This window comes from Dendrobates tinctorius, unplaced genomic scaffold (genome assembly GCF_039654945.1).
Source record: "Dendrobates tinctorius isolate UK_male_01 unplaced genomic scaffold, ASM3965494v1 ptg000064l, whole genome shotgun sequence".
Classification (NCBI taxonomy): Eukaryota; Metazoa; Chordata; class Amphibia; order Anura; family Dendrobatidae; genus Dendrobates; species Dendrobates tinctorius.
Window position 1 is genome coordinate 29,479,602 of NW_027361732.1, and position 16,295 is coordinate 29,495,896.

The window sequence follows — 16,295 nt, forward strand, 5'->3', positions numbered from 1 at the left end:
AGATATAGTATATCTTGACTTCAGCAAAGCATTTGACAAAGTCTCTCATACAATCCTTATTGAAAAAATGACTAAGTATGGAATGGACAAGGCAACTGTTAGGTGGATTCATAACTGGCTTAGTGATCGGACCCAAAGAGTGGTCGTAAATGGCTGCACATCCAGTTGGAAGAATGTCTCAAGTGGGGTACCACAGGGCTCTGTCCTGGGCCCTGTATTGTTCAACATCTTTATCAACGATTTAGATGAAGGAATTGAGGGTAAACTGATTAAATTTGCTGATGACACAAAGCTAGGAGGGATAGCTAATACTAGAGAAGAGAGAGAGAGGATTCAAAAAGATTTAAATAAACTGGAGAAGTGGGCAGCAACTAACAGAATGGTTTTTAACAGGGAGAAATGCAAAGTACTACATCTGGGCAATAAAAATGAAAAAAGCATATATAGAATGGGAGGAATAGGGCTAAGTGACAGCACATGTGAAAAAGACTTGGGTATACTAATAGATCACAGACTGAATATGAGTCAACAGTGTGATGCAGCAGCAAAAAAGGCAAATGCAATTCTAGGATGTATTAACAGAAGCATACAGTCTAGATCACGTGAAGTCATTATTTCCCTCTACTCCTCTTTGGTCAGACCTCATCTGGAATATTGTGTCCAGTTTTGGGCACCACATTTTAAAAAAGACATCAACAAACTGGAGCAAGTTCAGAAAAGAGCGACCAGAATGGTGACCGGTCTGCAAACCCTGTCTTATGAGGAAAGGTTGCAGGATTTGGGAATGTTTAGTTTGCAAAAGAGAAGACTGAGAGGAGACTTAATAGCTGTCTACAAATATCTAAAGGGATGTCACATTGTAGAAGGATCAACTTTATTCTCATTTGCACAAGGAAAGACTAGAAGCAATGGGATGAAACTGAATGGGAAGAGACACAGATTAGATATTAGAAAAAACTTTTTGACAGTTAGAGTGATCAATGAGTGGAACAGGCTGCCACGAGAAGTGGTGAGTTCTCCTTCAATGGAAGTCTTCAAACAGAGGCTGGACAGACATCTGACTGGGATGATTTAGCGAATCCTGCTTTGAGCAGGGGGTTGGACCAGATGGCCCAGGAGGTCCCTTCCAACTCTACGATTCTATGATTCTATGATTCTATGATTCTATAAATATATGTATGTTTGTGTGATGGTGTCCTTTTCACACCATAATTACACACAAATCCTGTTATTAGCTCTCTCCTCCTTACTATCTCCGTGCTAGACAAAAAGCGGAGGATAAAAAGCAATGATCTGTATATTCATTAGAAGCCGATGCCTTCATGTCAAACAATGCAGACAAAACAGCAAATTCACATGAATAATAGGAGATGAAGGTAATTAGGCTAATGTGATTCGGAGCGTTCTTCCCCTACTTTCTGCCGCACATGGTTCCATAATTGTGGATATGATACAGCTACCGAATGCAGGTCACCTATAAACACTTGCAGCAAATTCCTTCTGAACAGAAGAGGATCACTTCCAAGTCACACGGGCAACAACAATGCAGTACCCAAATGACAGACGTTATGTGCTGCAGACTAACCGCAGAATTATTCTCCCTGATACCGTCAGACTTATTTCTTATCAATAAATAGCCAATACGGGACCTTTATTTCCCAGCCAGAATGCTGAAACTATGGGGGGAATAAAAGAAACCAAAAACGCTGACACCATGTAAGCACTGCCTCTCAAAGCTGTAGACGTGCTGCACCTAATGACTTCAGGTTCCCGGATACTCTGTAGCTCACCACACATTACACGGTCTTGGAGGCGCTGCCCGCATCCTGCCAGCAATAAACCGGTGCCAATCAATACACTATTTGCACTGTTCTTAAAATCAAATACTTCTCAAAATAAGCAAACCCTTCTATAAACATGCACTTACGGAGCTGCCTCGAATACTCACATATGATGCCAGTAATAAACTGGGATTACACATAACACAAGGACAATTCTTTTGTTTTTCTCTGTAATGTTTAACAGGTTGTTAGAAGTTCTACACCACAGCTTTTCATCAGGATACCTGTATGTTTCAGAAGCAACCTTAATTACGAGGAACACCATCACTACCATTCCCCCTTATTCATTTTCAGGAGCAAACCGCTCCCCTGCCTTCCGGCTTTCTGCTTGACTGGGGGCGGTGAGAACCTGCTTGATTGACAGTTCAGACGAGTAGCATTGTTACGCCACTGGCCCAAACTGCGCACATTGCAAGGAAATACATCTTTCCCTCTGAACCAAGCAATCCAGTCAGCTTCAGAGCAGCCCTTTCAAGCGCTATAGAAAGAGCTTACAAGCGCTGCGCTCCTTGCCTGGGAGACGGGCTGCCACAGATCGGCAACAAGCAGCAAACAAGAAGATAAAAAATGACTCTGTACTTAAGGATAGAATAGACTTATAAAAAAAAAAAAACCTAAATTGCAAAGTTGCTATAATTTTACCCATTTATGATGAGAAAACCCCTTTAAGGCTGTGTTCACACACAGCGTTTTTTTAGCGGTATTTTTAGCGGTTTTTCCAATAAAACCGCTAAAAATAAGCTTCCCATTCATTTCTATGCATTTTTGCACTTTTTGTGCATACTGATGCTTTTTTTACCACGAAAAAAACACATCGCGGTAAAAAACGCAGCATGCTCAATTTCTGGCTATTTCTATGCATTTTGAAAACGCGCGGAAAAAACGCATAAAAACCGCACGGTTTCTGGGAAGGGAGTCAGGTTTTCCAGCAGAAATTTTCTGCTACGTGTGCACTTAGCCTAAGAAGGGAAATACTCAACGGGTTCGGCATCTGGCATAAAACTACAAAGAAACAATCAGTATGCATGATATTTTCCGTTCTGATTTGTGAGCAGGGGAGAGAGAGGGCTCTATGCTCCTGATAGCCAGCAATCTTTATGGCTTGCGCTTTTCAGAATGTAAAACCTCCAATAATCCAATTGTATTGCAGCCCTTGGGGCTGTCCCAGACAATGTGGCCCTTGGGCAATAAACGACTGTGCACCCTTGGAATGGAGAGGCAAAGGACACAAAGAAAAACTGTCCCAGAACACGCAGAACAGCGCAACATGGAGGAAATCAGCTTAAATTTAAAAAAAAAAAAAAAACAATGAAAAAGTCCTCTGAAAAGAAACCAGTCAGGCCCTCCGTGCCCCCAGAACAGTTGGTCTACATATATAAATCCCCTGCCTGACAGTCCCTGTATTACATTACACACAAACAGATCTTAAGAAAAATGTCATTCTGAAGTCCATTTATGATATGTAAATGAGGCCTATGACTATTCGAGGGGGTGTTTGTGTTCCCAAACTACTCGGCCCACTTAGGTGTTATCACGCCCCTGTGGGTGTGATAACCTGGCTTACAAGTGTGGCGCCCCTGAGGTTTCAGTCGCCACAGAGGTACTGCACCTCCTCCTGAGGTGTAGTATCCCACTCTTCAGGTAAGATGATAACACCTGACCAGCCTCCAACACCTGAATCCCACACAACATAGTTGTGTAGCAAAGCACCTTTGGTGACTCCCTGCTTAGAACACGAAGAGTGCTGGGAGGTGGGTGGAGCTTAGGCTGCACAAGAGCGGGAGAATGTTAGGACTAGGTCAGTCTGTGAGAGAAGATCCCCTGAGAGGGATGGAGTGAAGGAGGTGCTGCAGCAGACTTCAGTGACCTGAAGCTGCTGCCACGGGAAAGAGAAATAGAAAGCCTGATTCTCCGGAAGGAAGAAAGATTAGTGCGGAACATAAGGAGAAGAGGAGAACTAAGGACTAGGGTCAGAGCAGAGCCCTTCTTCAAGTTATAAGCGCATGGCCGGGGTCCGGTCCCCGAGGTTGTATGGATACTGATGGTCCTGCAGCAGACACCGGAGGAATAGAAGTTGTCACCACTTTATTCCCACCCAAGACTTGGGGGCACAACAGCAACGTGAGTGAGCCAGGACTTGATAGGAAGGAGTCCCCGAAGCAGGCTACAGCTGTCCGCCGTACAAGTAGAGTTCTAAGTAACATCAAGAAGGAGGAACTTGGGTTTAACACACAACCACAAGTACTTCAGTGCAAGCGCTAGAAAGGAGACGTTCAGAACAGGCACACGAAAGAGAGAGCTGGAAAGGTTAATTCCATCTGCCTGGGAGTTGGCTGAGCCCCTGATCTGGAGACCGCAGCATTGAAGCGGGCACCGGTCTGTGCCTAGAACGTGAGTAAAAGAACGGGAACTGCATTCATCTGTCTCCTTGCCTTATTTCTGCACCAACCCACTCAGCACTGCTACATCTCTGCGCCTGACACTGCACCAACTACTTCTCACTATCTCCTCATCTGCCAACCTCATCTACTCTGCTCTGGGACTACAGCCCTGCCTGTGGATGGCTACAACATCATTGCTGCACCACACCATCCGTCCCAGAGAAGCAACCCTGCAGCGCTGGTTAAACTGACCAGAAACCACAGGTGGCGTCACGAATCATCTCAACCACTTTATCCCCATTACTCTACCCCATTTACATGGACGCCCAGGGCCACGGACCGGGTCACTGCCACTGTGACATCTCCCATTGAAATCAACGGGTCCGGCTGCGAGAACCCCACGGCCCTGGCGGGCGACCCACAAGCGCCGGCGTCACCGCTAGCGCTGTACAACCCAGGCGGACACAGCTTCTTTCCCTCTCATCCTTGAGCCTCTGAAGCTGGGGGTAAGCGTCCCAGCTTCAGAGAGGTCCAGTTTAACACAGGGACGGTTAGGCAGGGTGTTTATATATGCAGGCACCCGCTGGAGGTTTGGGGGCACGGAGGACTTTTACAGGATGGGATTAAACTGGAGCAGCCGGACAAAACCCTTACAAGTAGCTACTCTACACAGATGTGATCCCTATGTAGCGCCAACCACATGCGGTATACATCATGATTGTGTAGCACACTAACACAAAGCCTGAGCTATGTACTTAACACAAAAGAAGTATATAATAGGAAATAAGCGGCAGTTCTCCAATCTACAGACAATCACCATTGTAATCTGACAGCATGCCTATAGGTGATTGGAGAACACTGGGCAGCAATTCCCATTCACATACAGTATTAATAAATGTACAGCTCCAGGCACAGTGTTAATCAGAGCACTTGATAATTTGACTTGCCTCCACACAGGAATTTCATTCAGCAGAAAACGACATATTAAATGTCAAGCAGCCTGATATGCAAAATACAATTAGGATAATGTGCCTTAGCACATCTGCGGAAGTAAAGCCCTCCTGATGCAGAATAGATCTCTCCTGAAATCCTATTACCACCTAGAACAAGGGAAGTGAGAATACACACAGGTCAAGGGGATCCGGCACTAGGACAGACCAGTCTGGAAATTAATTGCAATTATATTTTTTATTTGGGGCATATAAGGGTATGTTAATACCCAAATGGTCATTCCCAATATCCATGTCTCCTGTTCAAAGGCGCAAAAAAAAAATAGCAGGAATGCCAGATCCATCATAAGGCTGACATAACGGGACCCTTTGGGTATCAGTCAGGTTCTGATGGGGTCTCATCTTACCGGACAGAATCAGCACTTCTACAGCATTGTAAATATGACCACAGTCTAGCAAAATGCTCTAGAAGTATGTTCAGCCATAGCGGAAAAAGCCACAATGTATAGCAGCGGTGGCTACGACAGATACGATACTAACTTATCTCAGCCACAGATTGGGAAAAACACTGCAGATCTTAATTCTATGGCATGTTACGGTAATACTGTCTGCGGATTTTTAGCATGGATTTAACCATTTGCAATGCAGATCTCATGCGGAAAATTTACGTAGCCCAATGGTTGTCAGAGTGGCAAATCTTCTCGACTCAACAGGCCAATCCCAACGGGCTGCAGAGGCCAAACATGTGAGAAGGCCATCGCTGGAGGCCATAACAGAACGGTGCGGACAAGGATAACATTACATCAATCTGTGTGTGAAAATGTCAGATGAAACTCATCCATTTCAGTCTACTGGGGGGAAAAAATTGGATTCCACATGGAGCCACCATTTAGCACCTGGTTTTTACGGATACATTTTTTAACATCGGGAACAGAATTTAGTGCTGAAAACGTTTAGTAATCTGGATGCAACTCGGATGAGCTTTACTATACTATAACCTGAGAGTAGAATAATGTAGAGACATGGTCGTGACCCTGATTCCAGCAATGGGTCACTTACTGTACTTAATAAAATCAGTGTTTTACCAAGAAATTATGACTAGAGGACTAGTTGTCTCATGCCATGTAGTTCTCCTGCTCTGCATAACACCGCCCCACACCGATTTGCAGCTTTCTGTGTATGCTCACTGTACGCTCAGTGTACACAGAAAGCGGACAATCACTGGTGTGAGTGGGGTTATACAGGGCTCAACATGATTTTACCAAAACTACACCAAGCAGAAAGTAAATGATGCACTGCTGGAATCAGGGTCTCTGTCCCCAAATCATGCTGCCCTCAGATTTGATTGCAACAACCTGGTGACAAATTCCCTTTAATGTGTCTAGGTATTTAGGCTTTATTATTCCGGTGAAGAAGCCCTTAAAAACACAGCGCTTCCGGAATACACTGAAGAGCAAAAGGGTAACGATGTCTTGAACTTTTGACTTTCAGGCTCCATATTTCACCATCAATTTCTGCTTCGAAAGTGAGACTACCATCATTTTATAGACAATCATCTTGGCTATCTCATACATAAATTTGACTTGCTAATATTTAGCATATGATATGCGGATTCTTATGTCACTGTATTGTTACTGTTTCACTCTTATCAAAATGTTTATTTTTATTGTTTTGTTAGTATTGTGTAAATCCACCTTTTGGCTTTAAACACTGCCTGAATCCTTCTGTGCATGCTCTAAATTGGATTTAAGCTTATCTCGATCGAAATCTGATCCCAGGTCTTTACTACATGTTCCCAAAGTTGGTGCATACTGGTTGAGTCACTTGGGTACGTATACAGCTTTTGCTGCAGCTCTACCCACAAGTGTTCGATTGGGTTGAGGTCTGGACTGTGAGGGCCATTCCAGCATCTCTACTTCGTTGTCATTGAACCATTTATTCAACAACCTCAACCTGTGCTTTGGGTTATTGCCCTGCTGGAACATTGTCGTCTTTTTTATACCCATACCAAGCGAGTTTTCGAAGTAACAGATCTTGTAGGATACTCACATTTAATTCAGCATTGAGACCACCATCGATCCTGATCAAATATCCAAAGCCTTTGGATGTGAAATAACCCCATATCATCTGGCTTCGTCCACCAAACTTGACAGTTCCTTCAAAGTCTTGATCCATTAACACCATTTTACCTTGTTTCTTCCAGACCCATTTTCACCAATCAGAGTCAAATCTATTGACTTTCATCTCATTACTCCACATCACTTGTTTCCAATCTTATAATGTCCACTTTTTTGCAAACTCGAGCAAACACTTCTCATGACACTGAAGTCGAGGATGCTTCCCATTTTTCAGACCACCATTCCAGACTTGCGCAACATAGTAAAAGAAGATTGAGGCACAAATGGTATACATGTGGCCAAACAGATGGTCAAGTAAATGACGAAATGTCACTCCAGGCCACATATACCTGCAGGACTAGATCGCGGACAACTGTACAGTATACAGAATAAACAAGAAGGAAGGCACAACAGTCATAAATGTCCATTAAAAGAAAATACTTTATTGATATAAATAGGTAAAATATAGACCAGGAATTAAACAGGGGGGGAGGGAAAACCAACAATTATGGCATACAAATGGCAAATGCGGCCAATTACGTCACCAAGGTACTCCAGGAAATAGGAGTGATTAAATATATAAAGAGGGAAAATATCCCATAAACGCATTCATGCAGCGATATTTCCCTGGTAAAGATATAACGTAAATCTGTGTAAAGGACACTGTCAGATTACATGACCATAAACATGAAATGCCAAGACCAAGAAGGTAACGCATTAATAACATAGATCCTCCCTTGTGGGAACTAATGGTATGACATGTACATATGGATGTAAAGTAATGAGTTAAATATACTGACAGTGTCAATAGCCATCTATATGACTAAGGGGAATCATCCACCTTTGCAAAACAGAGGCAAGCAGAATCGCCATACACATGATGGCAGAGATTACCTGGAGAGGACAAGGAGACGTGAAGTGGCCGGACCCCGACGCGCGTTTCGGAGCGCTCGGCTCCTTCCTGTGCTTTGGGTTATTGCCCTGCTGGAACATTGTCGTCTTTTTTATACCCATATCAAGCGAGTTTTCGAAGTAACAGATCTTGTAGGATACTCACATTTAATTCAGCATTGAGACCACCATCGATCCTGATCAAATATCCAAAGCCTTTGGATGTGAAATAACCCCATATCATCTGGCTTCGTCCACCAAACTTGACAGTTCCTTCAAAGTCTTGATCCATTAACACCATTTTACCTTGTTTCTTCCAGGCCCATTTTCACCAATCAGAGTCAAATCTATGGACTTTCATTTCATTACTCCACATCACTTGTTTCCAATCTTATAATGTCCACTTTTTTGCAAACTCGAGCAAACACTTATGACACTGAAGTCGAGGCTGTTTCCCATTTTTCAGACCACCATTCCAGACTTGCGCAACATGCGTCACACTGAAGTATATGAGCCACCTCCGCTGCCGTGTGTGTTGCACCAGAACTGATAGACCTTGTGATGAGCCGACTTGTTGACTCCGATATGCTACCTGGATATCCATCTTTTGGCTTTTCAATGGATGGATGGACGTCATTTTGTATTCTTCTTAGGCTGGTTTCACATTTGCGTTTTTTTTCGCGGTATTTTAGCGCTAAATAGCGCATGCGTTTTTTTTCCCTATACTTTGCATGGGATGCGCTTATGTGCGCATACACATGCGTTTGTACGCGTTTTACCGCGCATGCGTTTTTTTGCGGTATGCGCTCGGGCGCACAAAATGCAACCTGTTGCATTTTTTGAGCGTCCGACTTGCCTCAAAAAAACGCATGCGCGCGCAATGCGTTTTTTTACAGCAAGACACCCATTATAAGTCTATGGTGAGCATATGTGCGCATTGGCATGCTTATGTATGCGTTTTTTTGCACATGCGTTTTTTTTTTTACCATTAGTTTAGACAATGGAATTTAGGGGTTTGGGTTAGAGTTAGGGTTAGTTAAGGGGGTTTAGGGTTAGGGTTAGGATCAGGGTATGGTTTGGTTAAGGGTTAGGGTCAGGGTTAGGGTCAGGGTTAGGGTTAGGATCAGGGTATGGTTTGGTTAAGGGTTAGGGTTAGGTTTAGGGTCAGGGTTAGGTTTAGGGTCAGGGTTAGGGTTAGTTAGGGTTTAGGGTTTGGGTTAGGGTTAAGTATGGTTTGGTTAAGGGTTAGGGTTAGGGTTATGGTCAGCGTTTATAGTTAGTAAAGTCATGGTTTGGGTTAGTGTGAGGGGCCACCTAATGTTGGAAAAAACGCAAACGCGGTAAAAACGCACTAAAAACGCATACAAACGCATAAAAACGCTGCGTTTTTTTCATGCATGCTCATAAAAATGCTTGAAAAAAACGCAGCAGTTGTATGCTTTTGTATGCGTTTTTTCAATGCGTTTTTTTGCGGGAAAAACGCGCTGCAAAAAAAAGCAAGTGGGAAACTAGCCTTACTGTCATGGCCCTCACATGATGCAGTTTGGAAATTTTCTTGGCCAGGAGACTATCAATGAGCTGGATGATCTGGTTTCTCTTATCTTGTGAAATCCTATTCACGGTTGCTCATTGATTTGAACCAGTGACTTATCACTTGGGAATCAATCTAATAATACACTGAGCTATTAGTGAATGTGAGACCAGGTTGTATTTTGTAGTATACAGGAAGAAAGTTTTTTCCACCACCAGGAGCAAAACAGCAATAATACAGTGACAAGGCAAGAAGCTGCATAACTAAACATATGCTAAACAGATACAAGGCAAATTTATGCATGAGATAGCCAAGATGACTGTCTATAAAATGATGGTGGTCTCACGTTCGAAGCAGTAGTGGATGGTGAAATATGGAGCCTGGAAGTCAAAAGTACAAACCATCGTTACCCTTTTGCTTGTCAGTGTATTACTAGAATTTTTATATCATTTTGAAATGAGAAAATAAGGAAACCAGAACCATTCCCCAACACCCCAGCTAATATATCTCCCATACTACTTGTCTCTATCCATCTCCGGTATTAATGACCGCGAGCATATTTCTAATTCTTGATTTTATGCATTTTAATGTAAACCTTGTACAATTTGACTCAAACATGATATAGGTCACAGACAGGATCTTAGATAAATGTTAACTGCCCAGACATGAAACACTAACAGAAAATCACTTATTGTTAATTCATCGCGAGTACCTGACAGGATTGCTGGTCAGAGACACACGAAGGGAGTCTAGGTAAGAGACGAGCCTTTCATCTGTGGAGCCCGATTTCAGCTCATGAATGAATTCCTGCGGCGAGATCTGTCTGCTGCTCTTGAGGCTCCCCTGTAACAAGATAAGAATCATACTGAGCCATCATCCCTGCACATATCACATGCATACATTACAAAGACAACTTTTTTTTTGCAACTTTTCGAGAATATATATTTGAGCTGAAGCCCACGACCTGATCAAACAACTCATTTACAAGTAAAATTCTCTGCCTTCTGGATAGAGCCTACAAGACGTTCTCCTGGAACTGCTCCAGTAAAAGGACAATCTGTACCCAAAGGTATCTGTCAGCTGCTCTCCTGCCATATAGGACTTCATGGTGTTAGACATGTTAAGACTGGCAATAAAGCACATTTAAGATTAGTAAAAAATACAAAAATCCAGTGCAATCCCCATATGAGGACAGAAACCCCTGGCATAAGCACACATCGCCAATCCGAGTACATGGACTACACGGTTATAGCACGTGACATCAGTAGTGGATGACAAGATGGAGAAGACTGTTGAACCAAACCAACATAAGGCAATTTTACCAAGTTCAAGCCAAAAGATCTAAACAATGATTCTACTGTATTTGCAGCTCACTGAAGTAGCTAGCTTACAAAGCTGATGGGAGCAGGTATCAGACGTAGGACCCTTCATTTATCTTGTGGAAAGAGCCCTATGTTACACTACTGAATATAAGAGGTGGTCACAAATAAAATAAAATGGAAAAACCCTTCCAAAAAAAAAATCAAAAACAAATGAATGACCTGGGCAATAAAAAAAAAAAAAAATCAATTTATTTCTCATGCTTACATAGTGCCACTATCTGCATACATTGTTATCAGTGACTGTCCCCAGTGAGGGCTCACAGTCAAAATAAGAGAACTCATGACTCTCTCATATCATTTAGGGTCAATACTCATTTTTCTTTATTGCTTCCAAAAACATAGGAAAATTAGTTAAGAAATTAGATTGCTTGTGAGCTACAGTTTCTCCCTTCCTCATTATACCCAGAAGGAGATAAAAGAGGACAATACACATCAACAATTTTGGTTTTGATTTTGGTAGGATCAGCCAACAATCTTATACGGCCCAAGAACATCCCAATGTGTAAAATTTGTGTGAGGCTATGTTCACATCATGTTTTCTCCACTCGCCATTCTGTAGGGAATTACATCAGAAGCCCTGAAAAACAAAATTTGGACATTTGTGCTGATGGAGTCATTGACTATTTGAGGTAGGCACCATGATATGGTTGACCATGTTTCAATACTCCTCACAAATGGACACATACTGGTGGAAATATTGGCCGACAAAGCACATATGGCATCACTAAGTCAACGGCCTTGTGAGTGCACACATTTAAATCCAACGCTTCAGACATAGGCCCCGATCCTACGTGCTAGGCCAATCCGAGTCTGTAGGTTTAGGAGAACGTCGAGAAGGTAACAGGCTTTTCATGTGTGGCCAGTGTTTGGATTCTCTCTGGTAAGCCAGATTTGCTATGGAAAGTGCTAGTTCTCCTCAGCATTTTTTTTTATTTTTTTTTTACAGCCGGACTTCCCCATGTAGCAGCACGAATACTCCCATGGCCGGGCATTATTTACTACCATAGTGGGACACATTGGAGGAAAGCGTTATTTACATAGCACGAACAGTGGAAACTTTCCATTCTGAGGAGTAATAACTGGTGAAAGCTTGGAAAGCTTATTAAATAAACATTGATTTCCCGATCTGCCAACCACTATTTACTGGTTCAATGAAGGATAAAAAGCTACTTTGCTGAAAATCTGGTGGACAAAAACAAAACCTGCTGCTCGCAGTCATTATTTCATTATGAGACATGTGACTGCGCGAGTTTATGGGGGTTCTTAAAATCAGTCAATGCACATGAAATTGTGCCGTCTCCTGTGGTTTCTGTAAGGCCAAAAAGCAAAACCATAGAACAGAATATACAGAGAGCTGTTAAAGGGGAAACGGGAGAGCAAATGCACAAATCTCTCTGCAAGATCAACATTAGCAGCTCTAATCCTTGTATTCGGATTTATTACTTACTGCTTTCAGGCTGTGTATCTGCTTTATGCTGTGTGCCCAACAGTATCAGTGTGAGAGATCGCCTATGGAGCGCAGTGCCACAGCCCACTCTGTGTGTACACAGTGGGGTACGGCAGCTGTCCAGACCCTCCGTTCTGCTGGATGGCATTCTAGGAAAGCAGCTGCCAAAACGTTGCCCCTCTTCCTGGCATTCTTTGTGTCTCGACCCAAGGAAGCCCAGTGATGTAACTGCCCATGTTATTTATTGTTCATAAATCGGATCCCCCAAAAAATTAGGATCCAGAGAAAGCAAACCTCCTTCCCACTCATTGTGCCACTGCTTCTGGTCATCCGGCAGAGCGGACCGCTACAGTCTATGCCCCTCCAGAAACTGCCCCATTCTCATCTCTCCATTGACAGTGCCGATAGTAAGCCGCAAAAAGTTGGGCGACGGTGCTCATAGCAATGCTAGCCAGCTATCTCGGGCTTCAGGGGTCAGTGTAAAGGGTTATATATTGTACACTGATAAACCACCTTCGATTCTGCCATACAATGCCACCGCTGCAGGGACCTGTGTCTACAATGACACTGGTTCAAAAATCATAAAATCCACTTGTATATAAAAAAAATATCTCCTCTGCATATTTCTACCTCTATAAAGATTGACACTTTACGATTAACTACACATAACAGAGGACATACTGTATGTTTAGGAATAATGTATATTTATAGAAAGATAGGGACATATATTTAGGGGAGTACGTGAAAAAGAAGAATCATAAAAATTGAAGTAGTACTACAAGTAGAAACAGAGGAGGTTAAGACAGGCTATTAACATGAGCTAAGGAGAAGACAATTCTCCCTCAGTACGTAAAGTGCTACTTTTCAAAACGCATTGAATGGCAGATTGGTCTACTTGGGCTTCCATAGCTATCAGTGATGTCCCGTGAATCTTGGGGACGTCTTCGATTTGCCAATGACCACAGTGGCCTCACTACACAGGGCTCAGTCAGGTACAATCCCATGCTGAATGTAGTCGTACGCTACTCTCCATACACAGGCTGTCGCTGCAGTCATATTTCGGGTCACAGGGCTCACACTTGTAGCCGATCAGGGTTATTTCACCAGTAGCCAAGTGTCGATCTTTATAGTGGAACAGATACAAGCAAAGGCATTCTCTCTTTCATACATTGGAGGATTTTATTACAGTGTTAATAGCTGCAACCTTCTTGGGGGCTCCAATTACAAAGTGTCTGGAAAAACAAGCAACTTTGGAATGTCTCTCTTAAAGGGTTTGTCCGGCTTTAAGCCAAGTCTATGTCACTGCAGACTTGTGAATCCTCACGTGTGCACCGCACGCTAAAAGGATTCTTCGGTATAGGGCCGAGAGTCGGCAGTCATGACTGCAAGCATATGATATGAATACTTACGGCCATATTCCAACTAGTCGTGTCCACCCTCGTTCAACATACCTGCATTGACCAAGGCCGAAGACGTCTAGTCAGCACGTGACCGTGTGTATATAAATTGCATACTTGCAGTAATACGCCCCCTGCCAGCAAATCCTGACAGCACACAAGGTGCGGGAAGTGACGATTCTCAAGTCTACAGTCACGTAACTTGTACCCTAAGGCAGGACAACCCCTTTAATAAAAATCCTCTCTGTTATTGAGAATGGATGGACTTTTACGTTTAATACCTGTTGTCTAGTTTACCAGACACCACTACGGCATAACGGCAGTGGCTGACACTGCACAGTGCTTGTGAGCTTTTATCAGAGAACACAAAGCTTGCACCAGCAGCGCGACCATGCCGTTGACCTGCCAACCTTCAGGAGCGCACGGCTCTCTGGCAAACAGGAAACTGGAGGGCTGGGGAAGAGGAGTCATGGTGAAAGATGAAAAGTGAGCCTAATCCTTCCTCAGACGAATAACATACAGTGTTATTACTCATGGGGTCACATTGAGGGAAAATTACTGGGAATGTTCCTTACAGGACACCAAGGAATGTGGGATACCAAACTTACTTATTGACACAGGGTTCCATCAATGGAGGAAAGTCTCATATACCAAACATGGCAAGGAGTTAGAGGACTGGGTAAAAAAAAATTGTGAATTTGTTTTTCAAGCCAAATTCAGATACATAAAAAGCAATAAAAAAAAAATCAAATAAAAAAGTTTTTAAGTATATGCATGTCATTACTGTTTCAGGCTTTGCTTTAGCTCTAGCTAAACAAGAAAAAAAGACGGATCTAGTATATTGTCTCCTCAAAGAGAACATTTTACAATGTGACACTCCAGCACGAGGACGCCGGTGAGTGATTACACATTGCTTATGATGGAGGGTGATTTTATCACGTATCACCGGATACCTGAGCGTCGGATAATTCCCACGTCTCTCCAAACACTGGTGCTCGTCATACAACATCCGAATAAGCCAGAGAAGATGAAGAAATTGGACACCAATAGATGCACTCTCAATATCCTCTCATATAATGAATCCAAATTGGTTGTCATAACATAATGTTCTTTTTTATTTCCAACAGACTGTGTTCAATTAGCTTCTAAAACATTGTCGCAAATTTTATATCTTCCTCAAAGATTAAAATAGAATGCAATATGCCAGAATGCATAATGGAGGCCCCAGGCAGCCCCACAATCAGATTATCCTACAAGACCATATTAAATTAATTGTTGGATGTGTGCAGAGCTGGAAAGTGGATCCGACGAGCTCTCCCGTATCCCTACGTTCCTAGCCATGTAACATGATACAATTCATGTGAAATTGCCCAGTAATTCAATCTTTGTGTTTGTGTTATCTTTTATTTTAGCAAAGAAAAGGAAATGAACAAAAAAAATGGAATTTCAGATGAGCAGAATGTTCTATCTAGAATCTGCCGCAAAGAAAGGATTCAATCTGCATTCATTACTTCATATACCCAGCCTTTCTACACTACTTCAAATAATTCAATTATGCCGGTTACTTACGGTAGGCTTCTCCTGCAGTCGTGAAGAAAACACTGCACGTGAAATCGCTACTTACAGAAAACCTCCAAGAGGGAGAAACAACGGAACATTTTTATAGAATGTTGAAAAATAGGATTCTGCAGTAGAAGTAGAGGAGAACATACAGTGCGGAAAAAAAAAGTATTTAGTCAGCCACCAATTATGCAAGTTCTCCCACTTAAAAAGATGAGAGAGGCCTGTAATTGACATCACAGGTAGACCACAACTATGAGAGTCAAAATGAGAAAACAAATCCAGAAAATCATCTTGTCTGATTTGGCAAGATGCATTTTGCAAATTATGGTGGAAAATAAGTATTTGGTCAAAAGTTCATCTCAATATTTTGTTATATATCCTTTGTTGGAAAGGATAGAGGTCAAACACTTTCTACAAGTCTTCACAAGGTTGGCACACTGTTGGTGATATGGTCACTTAAAACATGCAAGATTTCTGGCTCTCCCAGACCTGTAAAATTGTTTAAGAGGCTCCTATGTCCTCCACTCATTACCTGTAGTAATGGCACCTGTTTGAACTTGTTATCAGTATAAAAGACACCTGTCCATAACCTCAAACAGTCACACTCCAAACTCCACTATGATGAAGACCAAATAGCTGTTGAAGGACACCAGAAACAAAATTGTAGTCCTGCACCAGGCTGGGAAGACTGAATCTGCAATAGGCAAGCAGCTTGGTGTGATTAAATCAACTCTGGGAGCAATAATAAGAAAATGGAAGACATTCAAGACCACTGAAAATCTCCCTCGATCAGAG

The 16,295-nt window shown here is 42.6% G+C and overlaps 1 protein-coding gene across 1 annotated transcript in view; it reads right to left on the minus strand.

The window, feature by feature from the left end:
* Nucleotides 1–16,295, minus strand: part of DIAPH3 (diaphanous related formin 3) — an 811,800-nt gene that overhangs the window by 563,074 nt on the left and 232,431 nt on the right. The window contains exon 5 of the mRNA XM_073580354.1: nt 10,424–10,554. Coding sequence (XP_073436455.1) covers nt 10,424–10,554 — 131 coding nt within the window. The remainder of the gene's footprint in view (nt 1–10,423; nt 10,555–16,295) is intronic.